Source organism: Macaca fascicularis, chromosome 14, assembly GCF_037993035.2.
Source record: "Macaca fascicularis isolate 582-1 chromosome 14, T2T-MFA8v1.1".
NCBI lineage: Eukaryota > Metazoa > Chordata > Mammalia > Primates > Cercopithecidae > Macaca > Macaca fascicularis.
Genome location: NC_088388.1, coordinates 1,920,723 through 1,936,543, shown reverse-complemented (window position 1 = coordinate 1,936,543; position 15,821 = coordinate 1,920,723). Strand labels below are relative to the sequence as shown.

Sequence of the window (15,821 nt, the reverse complement as noted above, 5' to 3'; positions counted from 1 at the left end):
ATCTCGGCCTCAGTGTGAGACCCCTCCCACAGGGTCTCTGGGAGGCATAAGAGCCTGGGGGCTCTTGCATAGCACATGGGTAATTTCTAGAGGCTTCCCCTTCGGTCTCACCGCCTGGATGGTGCAGAATCGGTTGTAGTTGTGGAATCAGAAGTGGCCGCGCGGCGGCAGTGCAGGCTCACACATCACAGCCCGAGCCCGCCCCGGCTGGGGTTCGCCCGCGGAAACATCCCGGGTCACGCAAGCCAGGCGCCGCAGGGTTCACGGGGGTCGTGAGGGATAGGACGCTCATGTGAGCCACGTTGGGCTAAGTGTCTGATTCACCTCAGGGTGCATTGCTGAAGGTTGGGGAGATGAGAGGAGATATTTGGGGGACAATGAGGTGTCCCCATTTTTGGGATGATGGGGATCTTGGCCTCAGCGTGAGGTCCTTCCCACAGGGTCTGTGGCAGGCACAAGAATCCGGGGGCTCCTGCGTAGCACATGTGTATTTCTAGAGGCTTCCCCTTCGGTCTCACCACCCTGACGGCACAGAATCGGTTGTAGTTGTGGAATCAAAAGTGGCCGTGCAGCGGCAGTGCAGGCTCACACATCACAGCCCGAGCCCTCTCTGGATGGGGTTCACCCGCGGAAACGTCCCGGGTCACCCAAGCCAGGTGCCCCAGGGTTCTCGGAGGTCTTCTGGGAATAGGATGCTCATGGGAGCCACATCAGGTCTTTTTATCGGGCCATATCCACAGCCCGTGGCCCCGGGTCGTACTCTGAGGCCTTCAGTGACATGGCCTGGGACTCAAGTCACGCCTACCAGCGTGATGAGCACAACGAGTTCCGCCAAAAGCTTACACTTTCCACATCCATCCCAGAGCATAGATCCGACTAAGGACAGCCTCCAAAATCCCGAGCCTTTTACCGAACTGACAGTTGCCTCCCCAGTGAACACTCTAAGCTCATCAATCCTAAACGGCCAGACATTAACATTCCCATTCAGTGCAGGTTTGATATGCTAATTCAGGAGCTTGAGATGCTAAAGAGCTGGGAGTGTCACTGCTGCTTTATTCTGGGGTCTAGGATCCTTGCGTTGCCTGAGATAAATCGCTAATGTGGGTGCGGCAGACATCCCGCGGTTTGTGGAATTGACAAAGGATGGGGATCAGTGGTGTTTGTGCACCGTGCGGTCTGTGCCCAATCGCCTGCCTTGTGCTGTGGAATCTGTACACCTGGCCAACATGTGCTCGTATGAGCCTGATGGTGCATTTTCCAGAGCCCCACCTTGGCTCTGCCCTGGAGCCTGTGTGCTGCTGGAATCAGACTCAAGGACCTCATCAGAGGACCATGGCCCCGTATCCCCCTGGTCAGGGACTGAAGTTGGGACAGGAGAGCAGAGACTTCCGAAATGAGGGATCCCTGTGTTCTGAGGTGGTAATGACTGGGACCCAAGGACTCAAGCACATGCTCCAGAGGAAACTGTTTCCCACAAGGCCTTCGGCAGGAACAGGGATCCTGGGAGCCTGCCAAGCATAGTGCACAAGTGTTCCTGGAGTCTCGCTGCCCGGATGCCACGGAATCAGTTGAAGGTATGGAAATACAGGTGGCTGCGTGGCGGCAGGGCAGGCTCACGCATCATAGCCCAAGCCCGGCTACCTGCAGTTCCCCTGCGGAAATGTCCCAGGTCAACAGGCCAGGCGCCGCAGGGTTCACGGGGGTCATCAGGGATAGGACACTCACGGGAGCCACATCGGGCTACGTGCCTGAGTCACCCTAGGGTGCACTGTTGAAGGTTGGGGAGATTGGAGGAGATACTTGGGGGACAGTGAAGTGCCCCCATTCTTTGGATGATGGGGATCTCGGCCTCAGCGTGAGACCCCTCCCACAGGGTCCCTGGCAGGCACAAAAGCCCAGGGGCTCTTGCATAGCACGTGGGTATTTCTAGAGGCTTCCCCTTCGGTCTCACCGCCCGGATTGCACAGAATCGGTTGTAGTTGTGGAATCAGAAGTGGCCGCGCGGCGGCAGTGCAGGCTCACACATCACAGCCCGAGCCCGCCCCCGCTGGGGTTCGCCCGTGGAAACATCCCGGGTCACGCAAGCCAGGCACCGCAGGGTTCCCAGAGGTCGTGAGGGATAGGACACTCATGGGAGCCACATCGGGCTACGTGTCTGATTCACCCCAGGGTGCACTATTGAGGGTTGGGGCGATGAGAGGAGATACTTGGGGGACAATGAGATGTCCCCATTCTTTGGATGATGGGGATCTTGGCCTCAGCGTGAGACCCCTCCCACAGGGTCTCTGGCAGACACAAGAACCCGGGGGCTCTTGCATAGCACATGTGTATTTCTAGAGGCTTCCCCTTCTATCTCACCGCCCGGATTGCACAGAATCGGTTGTAGTTGTGGAATCAGAAGTGGCCGCGCGGCGGCAGTGCAGGCTCACACATCATAGCCAGAGCCCGCCCCGGCTGGGGTTCGCCCGCGGAAATGTCCCGGGTCACGCAAGCCAGGCGCCGCAGGGTTCCCGGGGGTCGTGAGGGACAGGACACTCATGGGCGCCACATTGGGCTACGTGTCTGATTCACCCCAGGGTGCACTATTGAGGGTTGGGGCAATGAGAGGAGATACTTGGGAGACAATGAGGTGTCCCCATTCTTTGGATGATGGGGATCTCGGCCTCAGCGTGAGACCCTTCTCGTAGGGTCTCTGGCAGGCACAAGAACCTGGGGGCTCTTGAGTAGCACATGTGTATTTCTAGAGGCTTCCCCTTCGGTCTCACTGCCCGGACGGCGCGGAATTGGTTGTAGTTGTGGAATCGGAAGTGGCCGCGCGGCGGCAGTGCAGGCTCACACATCATAGTCCGAGCCCGCCCCGGCTGGGGTTCGCCCGTGGAAATGTCCCGGGTCACCCACGCCAGGTGCCGCAGGGTTCACGGGGGTCATCTGGGAATAGGACACTAATGGGAGCCGCACCAGGTCTTCAGGTGGGGCCATATCCACAGCCCTGTGGCCCCGGCTCGCACTCTGAGGGCTTCGGTGTCATTGTTTGGGACTCAAGTCACGCCTACTTATGTGATGATCACAGCGTGTTCCAGCAAAATCTTACACTTTCCACATGTATCGCAGAGCACAGATCCGACTCTAAGGACAGCGCCCAAATCCAACTCTTTACTGAACTGACTTCTGCCTCCCCAGAGAACACTCCGAGCTCCTCAGCCCTAAGTGGCCAGACATTAACATGCCCATTCAATGCAGGTTTGAGATGCTAATTCAGGAGCTTAAGATGCTAAAGAGCTGGGAGGGCCACTGCTGCTTTATTCTGGGGTCCAGGATCCTTGTGTTGTCAGAGATAATCCACTAACGTGGGTACAGCAGGCACCCTGTGGTTTATGGACTTGGTATGGGGTGGGGACCCTGATGGGGCTAAGATGCTCGATGGCCCGGATGTGCTACTTGCTCAGAGATCATCATGTCCGGGCGGTGGTAGTTGGCGTGTGGAGAGGTGCATTTGCCCACAGGTGTTCCCTGTGCCCGTGCATTGCTGGGAGTGAAATTCCAGGGCAGCACCACCGGATCCTCCCACAACGCCTGGAGCAGGAGCGAGGGGCCTGGGGAGCCGCCTTGCCCGGCACATTTGTATTTCCGGAGTCTCCCTTGGGTCTTGGGTGCTGTCCCCAATGAGCCCATCTCCCAGCAATGGCACAGAATCGGTTGTAGCTATAGAGACAGAAATGGCTGAGAGGCAGCAGTGGTGACTCACATGACAGTATGAAGGTGACCCAAGGCTGGACTCCACTTTTAGCAAAATGTGGGGATCTGCCTTGGTCTCCTAACTTGGGGGTCCACTCATGGGAAAGCCTGAGAATTCTCATGCCGTGAAGCTGGGGTTCACCCACGACAAAGTCCGGTGGTCAGTGCTCAGCAGGCAAGCACCCAGCCGTTCCTGGCCGGGCCATAGAAGCAGAGGGTTTGCCGGAGGCGCAGCCAGCCCTTCCACATCCCAGAGGGCCTGCGGGGTGATTGGACCCATGAACTCTGGGTCCCTTGGCCCTGGTGCCCCCCTTCACGGCTTCGACACTCGAGACTCGAGGTGAACCCTATGGACCGCGGGGCCCCAACAACCCTCCCCAGAGGCCAAGGTGGTGACCCGCGGACCCACAGCGGGGTGGCTGGGGGAGTCGAAGCTCTCCAGTCTTCACTCCACTCCCAACCGTGGTGCCCCGCGGGGCCTGGGAGAGTCTGTGAGGCCGCCCACCATTTGTCAGTAGAGTGCGCCCGGGAGCTGAGAGCACGACCGGCAGCATGCCGTCTTCAGACAGGAAAGTGGACGGGAAGGGGACCAGGGTGCCCAGCGGCTGTGGGGACTCTGTCCTGCGGAAGCCGTGGTGACGAGCACAAGCTCGTTCAACTGGATAGGAATCGGCCTGGGGGCTGGCACCGCATCTATCAGGGGGTTTGCGGCACTTCCCTCTGCCCTCAGCACCCCACCCCCACTCTCCAGGAACCACACCCCGTGGACTTCCGGGACCCCTGGAGCAAACGTGAGGTCTGAGCCGTCCGTGGTGGTGGCAGGAAAGGGCTCTGTGTGCCATCCAAGTCCTCAGGGACCCGCAGTCGGCCCCCAGTCATGTGCAAAGTACGTGCAGGGCGCTGGCAGGCAGGGAGCAGCAGGCATGGTGCCCCCTGAGGGAAGACAGCAGTCTGGGAGGGAGAAGTCCTCGACCCTGAGGGAGACGACAGGGGCAATGCCCAGCCCTGTCTCCGGATGCCAAAGGAGGGGTGTGGGGAGGCCGTCTTTGGAGAATTCCAGGATGGGTGCTGGGTGAGAGAGACGTGTGCTGGAACTGTCCAGGGCGGAGGTGGGCCCTGCGGGGGCCCTCGGGAGGGCCCTGCTCTGATTGGCCGGCAGGGCAGGGGCGGGAATTCTGGGCGGGGCCACCCCAGTTAGAAAAAGCCCGGGCTAGGGCCAAGGAGCAGGGTGAGGGAGGGGGTGGGAGGGGTGGGGGGTAACGGGGGAAACTGGGGAAGTGGGGAACCGTGGGGCAACCAGGGGAAGATGGGGTGCTGGAGGAGAGTTTGTGGGAGCCAAGGAGCACCTTGGACATCTGGAGTCTGGCAGGCGTGACGACGGGTGGAGGGGCTAGCTCGGGGCAGGGCTGTGGGGTCTGGGGCCAGTGAGGAGTGTGGAGTAGGCGCCCAGGCATCGTGCAGACGGAGCAACATCAGCTGGGGGCGATGGGCCCGAGCTAGGGCTGGAGAGAAGGGGGAGCCAGACATTCATCCCGGTCACTTTTGGTTACAGGACGTGGCAGCTGGTTGGACGAGGGGAGCTGATGGGCAGGGTTTGATCCCAGGGCCTGGGCAACGGAGGTGTAGCTGGCAGCAGCGGGCAGGTGAGAACCCCATCTGCCGGGCAGGTGAGTCCCTTCCCTCCCCAGGCCTCGCTTCCCCAGCCTTCTGAAAGAAGGAGGTTTAGGGGATCGAGGGCTGGCGGGGAGAAGCAGACACCCTCCCGGCAGAGGGGCAGGATGGGGGCAGGAAAGTTAGAAAAGGTGACATCTTCTCGGGGGGAGCCGAGACTGCGCAAGGCTGGGGGGCTGCGGGCTCATCCCAGGCAGAAAGGGCAAGAGGGCAGGGACGGAGCGCAGGGTGGCCAGCGTAGGGTCCAGCACGTGGGGTGGTACCCCAGGCCCGGGTCAGACAGGGACAAGGCAGGGGACACAAAACAGAGGGGTCCCCAGCTGCCACCTCACCCACCGCAATTCATTTAGTAGCAGGCACAGGGGCAGCTCTGGCAGGGCTTTCTCAGGCCTATGCCGGAGCCTCGAGGGCTGGAGAGCGGGAAGACAGGCAGTGCTCGGGGAGTAGCAGCAGGACGTCACCAGGAGGGCGAAGCGGCCACGGGAGGGGCCCCGGGACATTACGCAGCAAGGAGGCTGCAGGGGCTCGGCCTGCGGGCGCCGTTCCCACGAGGCACTGCGGCCCAGGGTCTGGTGCGGAGAGGGCCCACAGTGGACTTGGTGACACTGTATGCCCTCACCGCTCAGCCCCTGGGGCTGGCTTGGCAGGCAGTACAGCATCCAGGGGAGTCAAGGGCATGGGGCGAGACCAGACTAGGCGAGGCGGGCGGGGCGGAGTGAATGAGAGCTCTCAGGAGGGAGGCTGGCGCAGGCAGGGGTGAGGAGCACAGCAGGCGGCGAGCGGGAGGCACTGGCCTCCAGAGCCCGTGGCCAAGGCGGGCCTCACGGGCGACGACGGAGCCGGGATCGGTGCCTCAGCGTTCGGGCTGGAGACGAGGGTGAGTTTTTTCTCCTCTGCCACCCTGAGCCCCCACCCGCCCCTTCCCACACAACTAACACCTCTCTCGTTCTCCCCACAGCCAGGTCTCCAGTCGGGGTGGACGTGCCCACCAGCTGCCGAAGGCCGGGACGCCAGGTCCGGCGGACTTGCCGAGCGGGACATGACATGGTCCGGTGTGACGGCGAGGACAGAAGGGGCGCGTCCGGCCTTCCTGGTAAGCATGTCTGCCCTCCTTGCGTCGGGACGGGGCCCTGCCCAGATCGCCCGGCCGGGCCACCATCTCACTCCCCCCACCTTTGTCTCCTACAGAACACCCTAGGCTGGTGGGGCTGCGGCAAGAAGCGGGTCTGTTTCTTTACTTCTCCCACGGAGTCGGCACACTACAGCTGCCCTCTGGGCTCCCAGAACCCACAACATGAAAGGTACGGGGCCTCCTGCCACATCTGGGGTGGGGGGCACGTGAGAGGAGCTGAGTGGGACCTCACTCCTTCTCCGTCCGCAGAATGGTGCTACCCAGCTCAAGCCTGGGCCTTTGAATCCGGACACAAAACCCTCTAGTTGGAATCGAACACGCTGCACTTTACAACCACTGCACTACCTGACTCAGGAATCGGCTCCAGAAGGTGAGCACCAGCACTCCTTCCGGAAGCCTCCAGGCCCCCGAGCACCCTGCCCCCACCCAACCCACGTGTCGCTATTTGCAGGTGAAGCTAGAGGAACAAGACCTCATCAACCCAACACCAAAGACGCCATTGGACCAGCAGCGCCCGCAGCACCCACCCCCCACCAGCGACTCCATCTTCATGGCCACCCCCTGCGGCGGACGGTTGACCACCAGCCACCGCGTCATCCCAGAGCTGAGCTCCTCCAGCGGGATGACCCCGTCCCCACCACCTCCCTCTTCTTCTTCTTCATCCTTCTGTCTCTTTGTTTCTGAGCTTTCCTGTCTTTCCTTTCTCTGAGAGATTCAAAGCCTCCCCGACTCTGTTTCCCCCGTCCCTTCTGAATTTAATTTGCACTAAGTCATTTGCACTGGTTGGAGTTGTGGAGACGGCCTTGAGTCTCGGTGCGAGTGTGTGTGAGTGTGAGCCACCTTGGCAAGTGCCCGCCCAGGACCCGGCCGCCCTTCATCTGGGCTGGGTGACTGGGCGCCGGCTGTGTGCCCGAGGCCTCACTCTGCCCTCGCCTAGTCTGGAAGCTCCAACATCACGGGGCAACCTTCAAGCATTCCATTACGCCCCATCTCGCCCTGTGCCCCTCCCCACCAGGGCTTCAGCAGGAGCCCTGGACTCATCATCAATAAACACTGTTACAGCAACTTGTCTCAGGGACTCTGGAATCTGGGGCTGTGGGCCTGACGTGGGGGAGGCCAGCCTTGGGCAGAGGGGGGCTGGAGGGAGGGGGAGGGGGAGGAGTCCATGAAAAGGGGATGGGGGTTCCAGGGTGGGGGACTCGGGGATGGGTGCAGCACAGCACACACCAGGGGTGGGGTGAGCAGAGGGTGTGCGGACATCAGGGGCGCAGGGCAGGCGGTCAGCACGCAGTGATGGGGGTGGAGGGGCTGCAGGACCAGGGGCTCCACAGAGTGGGAGGGCCTGGGCTGGCGGAGGGGGCCTGGGTTCTGAGGCAGGGGTCAGGGACCACCAAGGCACCCCCAAACGAGTGCCTCCTGCCACCCCAAAGTCCCATCAGAATGACACCTTGGTGCTGGCCCCATACTCCTGAGGCTCAGACTAGGTGACTGGGAGAGGGCTGGCCATGCCACTCTGGGAGGCCCACAAGGTGCTCTGGGAGACCCCATCCCAAGAGGGACACGAACCCCTTGCCAGTCCCATTCCTGCTCCCCTGTTGCTGTGGGTGGGAGCCAGGGCCACACCGGAGGGACGGCCCCCACACAAGGAGCCAAGGGGTGGGGGTGGGAGTGGGCAGGTGGCCTTGGGGCGGAGGTCCTAAGGAGGCCAGGGGGCCAGGAGGAAGGCGGAAGGAGTTGAGGGTGGCCACAGAGAGGAGGTGAAGGAGGGGCAGGAGGGCCTAGGGTGAGGGGCTCCCGAGATCTCTCCCTGGGGTCTTGCTGCTGGAGCCCCAAGAACCCTGGCATGCAGGGGTTTGCTTCCCAGGTGCCAAGGCAGTCCACTCACGGGTTTGGGGTCAGCTTCCCCACAGAGGCCAGCGGCCGGCAGCTCCCTCAGCCAGGCCTCCCAGCCCCCAGCCCCTCACTCTGCAGGCGCTGGGAACACAAGGGGCAGCCCCTGGAAATAAGGGTGGGGTCCCGGCCTCCCCATTCCTTCCCTCCTCCCCCCTGCCTTCCACCCCCATTCCCAGTGCACAGAGCTGTCAGGAAAATGCCTCCCCGACTGACAAAGAACAGACAGGAAGGCGGTTAGGGACGCCCCTCCCCTACCGGCCCAGCCGCCCTTGGGGTCTTGGTGTCCAGGGCGGAAGAGCAGGGTGGCTACCCACGCCCCTTGGGTCTGGCCTCCCCTCTGCACCCTCTCTTGCCCCGTCCCCATCCAGCTGTGGGCCCTGGGGTCTGTCAGAGACTGAGGGGTTTCCAGGGACACACTTGTGTGCTAAAACCTGGGCGGATGGTCACCCCCCAGGATGCACGTAGACATCCGGTGAGGGAGTTTCTTGAAGCCTCTGGGATGGTGCCTCTGGGACTGGCCGCCATCTCATGGAGGAGGTCAGAGGTCGCTGGGGCCAGCCCAGGGTGAGGCCGCATTCATCTTCCTGACCCTACAGGCCAATTTGACTTACCCAAGTGGGTTTTGGCCGGCAGGATGAAGTAGCCCATCCATTACATGTCAAGAGTCAGGTCTATAAACGGCCTTTATTATAAACGCCCAACGCTGCAGGAGGTTTACAAAGCGGGGCTCAGGAGATAAAAGCCAGCTTCCCCAGGTGGCGGCTGCAGGGCGCAACAGGCAGCCCCCGGGGTGCCCAGGGTGGCGGGGCAGGGGAACTGTAGGGAGGGGGAGGGGGCGCCCAGAAAACCTCACCTGGGGAACATGGAAGACTTTGCCCGCTTCAAATCCCTGCCTGGGGAAGGGCGCATGGGAATGGGGCCTCAGGCCTTCGTCACCTGCCTCAGCTCCTAGGGGCTGTCTCTTCCTGGTCACTTGGAGAGAACAGGCATGCTGGTCACATCCACACCTCTGGGCCCAGGAGTGTATGAATGACACGTTTGCTCTGGAGTTTCCACCTGGGAGCTGTATGGGGACAGGGCTTCTCCTTCTCACACCCGATGGGGAAGGGACACAAGCCTCCTGGTGGCCCCCGCCATCTCCCAGCACTGCCCACGGCTGTGTCCACGCTGGCTTCCCCCTGAGAGCAGAACATGTACACAGGCGCAGTGCCTACCTCTGGGCAGCCCATGTTCCTCTGCTCCCTGCAGCAGAACGGGCTTCCTAGGGCAGTTCCCGGGGTGGTGTCCCCATGGCAGCCCCTGAGTGCCAGAGGGGATCTGGGCCACCGGCCCTGAGACAGGGAAGTAGTGAGGGCAGCATTCTGGGGGCTGAACCTCAGAGTGAGGCAGGCAGGCGGGGAGCCACAGGCCTGGGGGCCCCTGCAGCAGGTGGTCAGCCTCGGAGCCTCCTGCCGCGCCCCGGGGCGGGGGCTGGGAGCCCGCCCAAGCCCCTAGCTCTGAACGACCTGCCAGGTTGGAATGTGTGTTTATCTTTGGCCCAACCCGATTTCCTGCTTTTTAGAAAAGGGGCTTAGAGAGGGTTGTTAGACAGGCTCTGGGCGCCCCGACACCCAAAGGCACTTTCAAAATGCCCCTGCACTGACTTCAGTGTGGAGAAGCAAACAGGGGCTGGAATTTCACTCCCGAACCCCAACATGGGGGTGGCGGGGCCGGGGTGGGGGTTGTGGCTGCCTGCGAAGGTGCTGGGCAATCTGGGGAGGGAGGAACTTCCACCATTCGGGGAGACCCCGAGGGTGCCCAGGCTTCTGGCCACGTCCCTGACCCCGTCAGGCGCTGGGGTCTTCACACCTGGACCCTCCACCCACCCAAGTTTCTGTGGCACGTTTAGGTTGAGTGAAGATCAAGTCACCCAGTTAGAGAAGAGGACTCGAGGCGTGTGCTGCTGCTGTGGCCACGCTGGGCCCTCGGTGCACACATCTCCAGGCGAATCCCTGTGGCTCTGAGGGCCGCCGGATGGCCTGTGCAGCCATGCACTCCCGGGGCACGGGACCTCAGCTATCTTGTCACCAAGTGTGTACATCCACAGCTGTGCGTCTGTGCCTGGGAGTGGGGTCTCCACTTGGCAGGTCTCTGCATGCTGACCAGTTAACCTGCCCGTCCGGGCTGCGGACGGTGTGGGTCCTGTCCGGCTCGGAGATGCTCCGCGGGGCGTGTGTGTGATCGTGGCCCCGTAGTGGGGTGGTGTTCCCTGGAGGGTGGACCCCTGAGCCTGGCTGTGTGTGTCTTGTGCCTTTGTGTGGGTTCGTGTCTTGGCATGAATTCTGTGACCCAGGAGCACGTTTTGAGGCAGGGATTAGGAGCAGCTGGGGCTGGGATGGAGGCAGGGCACTTGGTATACCATTGAATGAAGACAGAAAATCCCAACCCTACGAAGGAAGTAAAGTTCTTTAAACAGGGATGAAGCGATGTTTGGGGTCTGACTATGATGCACCCTGGGAAGTCTCAAAGAAAACAGTTGGGGCCCCAAGGAGGGCAGCCCCCTCTCCCCGACCCTGAGCTCCGGGGAAGATAAATGATTTCCTTCTCTCTAGACATGGTGTGGGATCTGAGCACTCAGAGCTAAGGGCGCAGTGGGTCCGGGCGGGGGCCCTCCTCGGCCCTCCCAACATGGGGGCCAGAAGGTCAGCCCCTCAACCGGACCCCAGCTGGGTCTCAGGGAATGGCGTCCCATAGCGGCCCAGCTTGCTCGTGTTTTCAGGCGGGTGTGCCCGTGTGTGTGTGCATGTGAGATGCCTGACAAGCCCCAGAGAGCCAAAGACCTGAGTGGAGATCTTGTGACTTCCCAAAAGGGGGACTGGAAGGTTCAAGAAGGAGCTGTGGTCAGCCTTGCTCTCCCCTGAGGCTGCAGTAACCACACTAGGCGTAGCCCAGGCCTGCGCCCCATCCCTCCTTCCCTCCTCCGCGCCTCTCCTTTCTCCTTCTCCCCGCTCTGCCCCGCTCCCCAGCCTGCTCCTGGTGACACCATTGGCCCCTTTCCAGGGCTGAGGGAAGCCAGCGGGGGCCCCTTCCTGGAAGACCACCTGCAGGCCGGCTTGCTGGGAAGGGGCTGCGAGGCGGAGGCTCCCGCCCGCCCTGCAGCCGTTTCCTGGAAGCAGTCGCTGTGGGTATTCTGTTCCTTGTCAGCACTGTGCTTGCAAAGAAAGCAGACACTGTGCTCCTTGTCCTTAGGGAGCCCTGCTCCATCACCCAACACCTGGCTGGACACAGGCGGGAGGCCGGGTCCGCGGGGAGCGGCGCGGGGCTGGGGCCGGACCAGTAAACACACACGGGCGCCAGGCGCTGAAGGCTCCTCCTCCTCCTCCTGCCCGGTGCCTCTGCTAACAGGCACGTGCCAAGCCCCTAGGCTGGGAGGCCCAGCAGTGGGTGCACAGCAAGCTCCTGGGAAGGGGATGCAGGGCGGACCCCCGGGGAGAAGGGTTGGCAGGGCTGTAGGGGACACTGACCATGGGCCCCACATTGCAGAAACCTGACTGCCTGGCTGGAAGTCGGGGGAGATGCCAAGGCTCTGAGGCCGCAGGAGCAGGGTGCATGAAGGCTGGCGTGCGCGGAGGCCGCAGAGCAGCATGTACCCCGAAGCCCGGGGGGAGTGGAGACCAGGCCATGGAATCGAGGAGTAGAAAGGTGGCTTGGAGGCCTCAGAACCGGCTGACCTCCAACAGAGAGAGGGGTCAGCCCTGGGGGAAAGAGGTGCCCAGGGCCCAGCCCTGCCTGGGGGAGCCGCGTATCATAGGCAGCCACAGGATATGTAGCCAGCTCTGAGCACACGGACCCATGGGCAGGGCAGGGCAGGGGAGACAGATAGGGGAGCAAGGAGCAGAGAGGGGGCCTCAGGCTCTCCCAGGAGGTACATTCTCCCAACAGGAGGAAGAGACGGCCCAGGGGTGACTGTGGAGAGCCATGGTGGCAGCTGGGGTTGTGGCAGATGGAAGAGAGGCTGGCGAGGTGAAGGCTCTAGGGCCCACATGCCTGTGGGAGCGGGCAGGCCCAGGGCTCTCTGCCACTCCCCACTCCCACTTGGCTCATAGGCTGGGCCCAAGGGTGGGGTGGGATGAGTAGGAGATGGGGCCCGGGGGGAAGCAGGGCCCCAAAGGACATTTAGAAAAACCGGTTTATTACGCAGGCGGCATTTAGAGCATGTAGCGTGCATGGCGGCGGCCCTGGGAGCACAGAGAGGCACATGCAGGGCCCCCGAGGGGCTCCCCATTGGCCGGTAGTGACATCACCCCTGTGTCAACACTGTGATGTCTGTACCTCCGGCCAGCCAGGGTTTATGGAGCGAGACCCAGCCCGGCCTGGGCCCTCACTCCCCAGGCCCACACACTAGCCCACTGTTCAGGGTCTGGGGTGGTGGCACAGCCTGGGGGTCCTGGCACCGCTGCTCCTCTGCCCACCCCAACTTCCCGGCATGGTGGCTGCCCCCTTTGGGCGTCCCCAACCAGAGTGTGGAGCCTGCAGGCCTGCCCTCCTCCTCCTCGTCCCTCTAGCGAGAAACTTGGAGGTCCTGGGGCTGGGGCGCTCACAGCCCTGTGGCACAGGTACATGGGGTCAGGGGGCCCAGAATGGCCTCTGGGAAGGACCTCAGGTGGGCCAGCAGCTCTGGAGGTGCTTCAGGGGTCTGTCTGCACAGGGGCTAGCCCCTCCCAGACCTCTGTGAAGCCAGTACAGGCCTCACCTCCCTGCCCTGAGCTCCGTCTGGTGCTGCCTGGACTGCACCGTGGGCCACTGGCAAGAGGGCGGACAGGGAAGGGCCACCGTGATGGCTGTTTCTGCCCACCTGGCTGTGTGGGCCTCTCCAAGTAGGGACAACCCTTCTGAGGGCTTGGGGGCATCCTGGGGTTTCCAGGGCCTCCCGGAGCCCTGCGAGCCCCTCTGGGGTCTGGCCTGATGCCCCCCTCCACGTCCAGGGCAGGCAGTGGCCCAGAACCCCAGCTTCCCAGCAGGCCAGTGTGCAGTGGTGACCCAGGAGGGGCCTCACCTCCACTGAGGGGCCACCAACCTCTGCCAGGCCACAGAGACCCCGAGGAGTCTGAAGGTTGGAGACCCGGGGCTGGGACCAGATGGCACTTTCCCACAGAGCCACCCCCAGGCCCAGCTGGGGACACGTCCCCCTTCTCTCCAGACACACCCTGCCTGCCACCATGGCACATCGGCCTGGTGGGGTCTCTTAAGTGCTTGCCACTCTGAGGTGACTGTCCCTTTCCAAAGAGGTTTCTGAGGCCCAGGTGGGATGTGTCGGCCTGAGCAGGAGGATCCGGGCCCCCCGGGCGCCGGGGACTGTCTCCTGGGGGAAGGAAGTGCCTGGGAGCATGTGTGCTGACCCGGGACCGTCCAGGGAGGCCCGTCTGTGGGGCAAGCGGGAAGGGAGCTGCTGGAGAGGCTTGGCTGCCCCCGCCCTGCCTCCCATTCCTTAGCTCCATGCCTGTCAACCTCTGTCACCCAGTGAGTGATGTCCAGGGGCCCTGGAAAGGTCACAGCATGTTTGAGCGGGGTGAGAGAGAGGGGAAAGGCGGGGGCGGGGAAAAGGACGTGGAGGAAGCTCTAGGCCCCAGGAAGGAGAAAGGGGTCTGGGAGGGAGGGAGCCCCTGGGGCCGCCAGGAGGGTCCCTGCCTGCTGCTCCCACCCGGAACCCTCTTCTTAGCTAGCTCCCACGGCCCCAGCCTTTCTGGCCTGTGCTCCCCTCCCCCATCCCCAGCCCTCCTGTGCAACCAGGCCTTGGACCCAAACCATCCTGTCCCCTCCTCTCCCTCACCCTCCCCATGCCGTGGTCTCCATGGGTCAGAGCTGCAGCCTGGCTCTGCCCTGCCGCGGGTCCCCTCCCCTCATCCCAGGCCTAGAGCCTCCAGTCCCGGCGGCCCCCTGCCCGAGGGTGAACAGCCTCACCCTGGGTCGTGGGACAGAGGGCACGTTCACCAAGAGAGGCTCCCAAGGGACACGTGGCTGTTTGCAGTTCACAGGAAGCATTGGAGATAAGGAGCTTGTTTTCCCAGTGGGCATGGAGCCAGCAGGGGGGCTGTGGGGCAGCCCAGGGTCAAGGCCAGGCTGTGGGGCTGCAGCTGCCTTGGGCCCCACTCCCAGGCCTTTGCGGGAGGTGGGAGGCGGGAGGCGGCAGCTGTACGGCGGCCCCAGGCGAGGCTCTCAGCCCTAGTCGCTCTCCGGGTGGGCAGCCCAAGAGGGTCTGGCTGAGCCTCCCACATCTGGGACTCCATCACCCAACAACTTAAGACTGAATTTCAAGTGTTCTGTGACTTGGGCAGACACAGCCCCTGCCCGAAGGGGTTGCCAGCCTAAGACAGTGGGGACAACGTGGGTGGCGGGCGATGGGGGAGACAGACAACAGGACCGAGGGTGTGCAGGACACTCATGTCACTCGTGCACACCAATGGGGGGCATAGGAGGCTGGGGAGCAGATAGACCGGGCTGGGCTGGGCGGGAAGGACAGGCAGATGGGATCCCAAGGACATGGAATTTCAGACCTTCTGCCCCCGCACTCTCTGCTGAGCCTAGGAACCTCTGAGCAGCAGGAAGGCCTTGGGTCTAGAGCCTAGAAATGGACCCCCACCTCCACCTGCCCAGCCTAGGCCCCCGGCATTGAGGGGTGCTCAGAAAAAGCTACCCAGACTTCCTGTGGGAGGAAGCCACTAAGCAAGATGGACACCATCGCCCACTCCACCCAGCCCTGCCCAGCACAGCCCTGCCCAGCCTAGCCTTGCTCTGCCCAGCCCTGCCCAGCCCTGCCCTGCCCTGCCCAGTCCAACCCTGCCCTGCCCAGTCGAGCCCTGCCCAGACATGCCCAGCTCTGCCCTGCCCTGCTCAGTCCAACTCTGCCCAGCCCTGCCCAGTACAGCCCTGCCCTGCCCAGCCCTGCCCAGCCCTGCCCAGCTCTGCCCAGCTAAGCCCAGCCCTGCCCTGCCCTGCCCAGTTCTGCCCAGCTCAGCCCAGCCCTGCCCTGCCCAGCCCAGCCCTGCCCTGCCCTGCCCTGCCCAGGTCTGCCCAGCCCAGCCCAACATGACTTCTCTGGCTGGAGAGCACAGGCTTGGCCTTAGAAAGAGGCTGGCAAGGAGGGCCGAGGCCACCAGGCCACTGCATGCTCACAGGTCAGACAAGCTCAGAGCCTGCTCCCCTGCCACCCGTCAGAGCTGTCACTGCCAACATGCTGTGGATATACGTGGCTTCAGGGCTGCTGGCTCCAGGCTGCCCCCGCCCCAGCTCCCGAGGCCACCCCTCTTATGCCATGAACCCTGTGCCACACCCACCTCTGAGCTGTCCCCACTCCTGCCTCCTGCACCCCCTTGAGCAGCCCGCTGTGTGTTTCACGGGTGTCTCAGCAAGG

At 62.9% G+C, this 15,821-nt stretch overlaps 1 protein-coding gene across 1 annotated transcript; it reads left to right on the top strand.

The window, feature by feature from the left end:
- The first annotated feature begins 4,287 nt into the window (after positions 1-4,287).
- Positions 4,288-7,603, top strand: LOC102123433 (uncharacterized). The gene is given in 9 exon segments (XM_074014035.1): positions 4,288-4,329; positions 5,462-5,633; positions 5,636-5,891; positions 5,893-6,127; positions 6,130-6,283; positions 6,365-6,499; positions 6,595-6,707; positions 6,788-6,908; positions 6,990-7,603. Coding segments are annotated over 7 exon segments (1,104 nt in total). The 3' UTR covers positions 6,705-6,707; positions 6,788-6,908; positions 6,990-7,603.
- Positions 7,604-15,821: the final 8,218 nt, after the last annotated feature.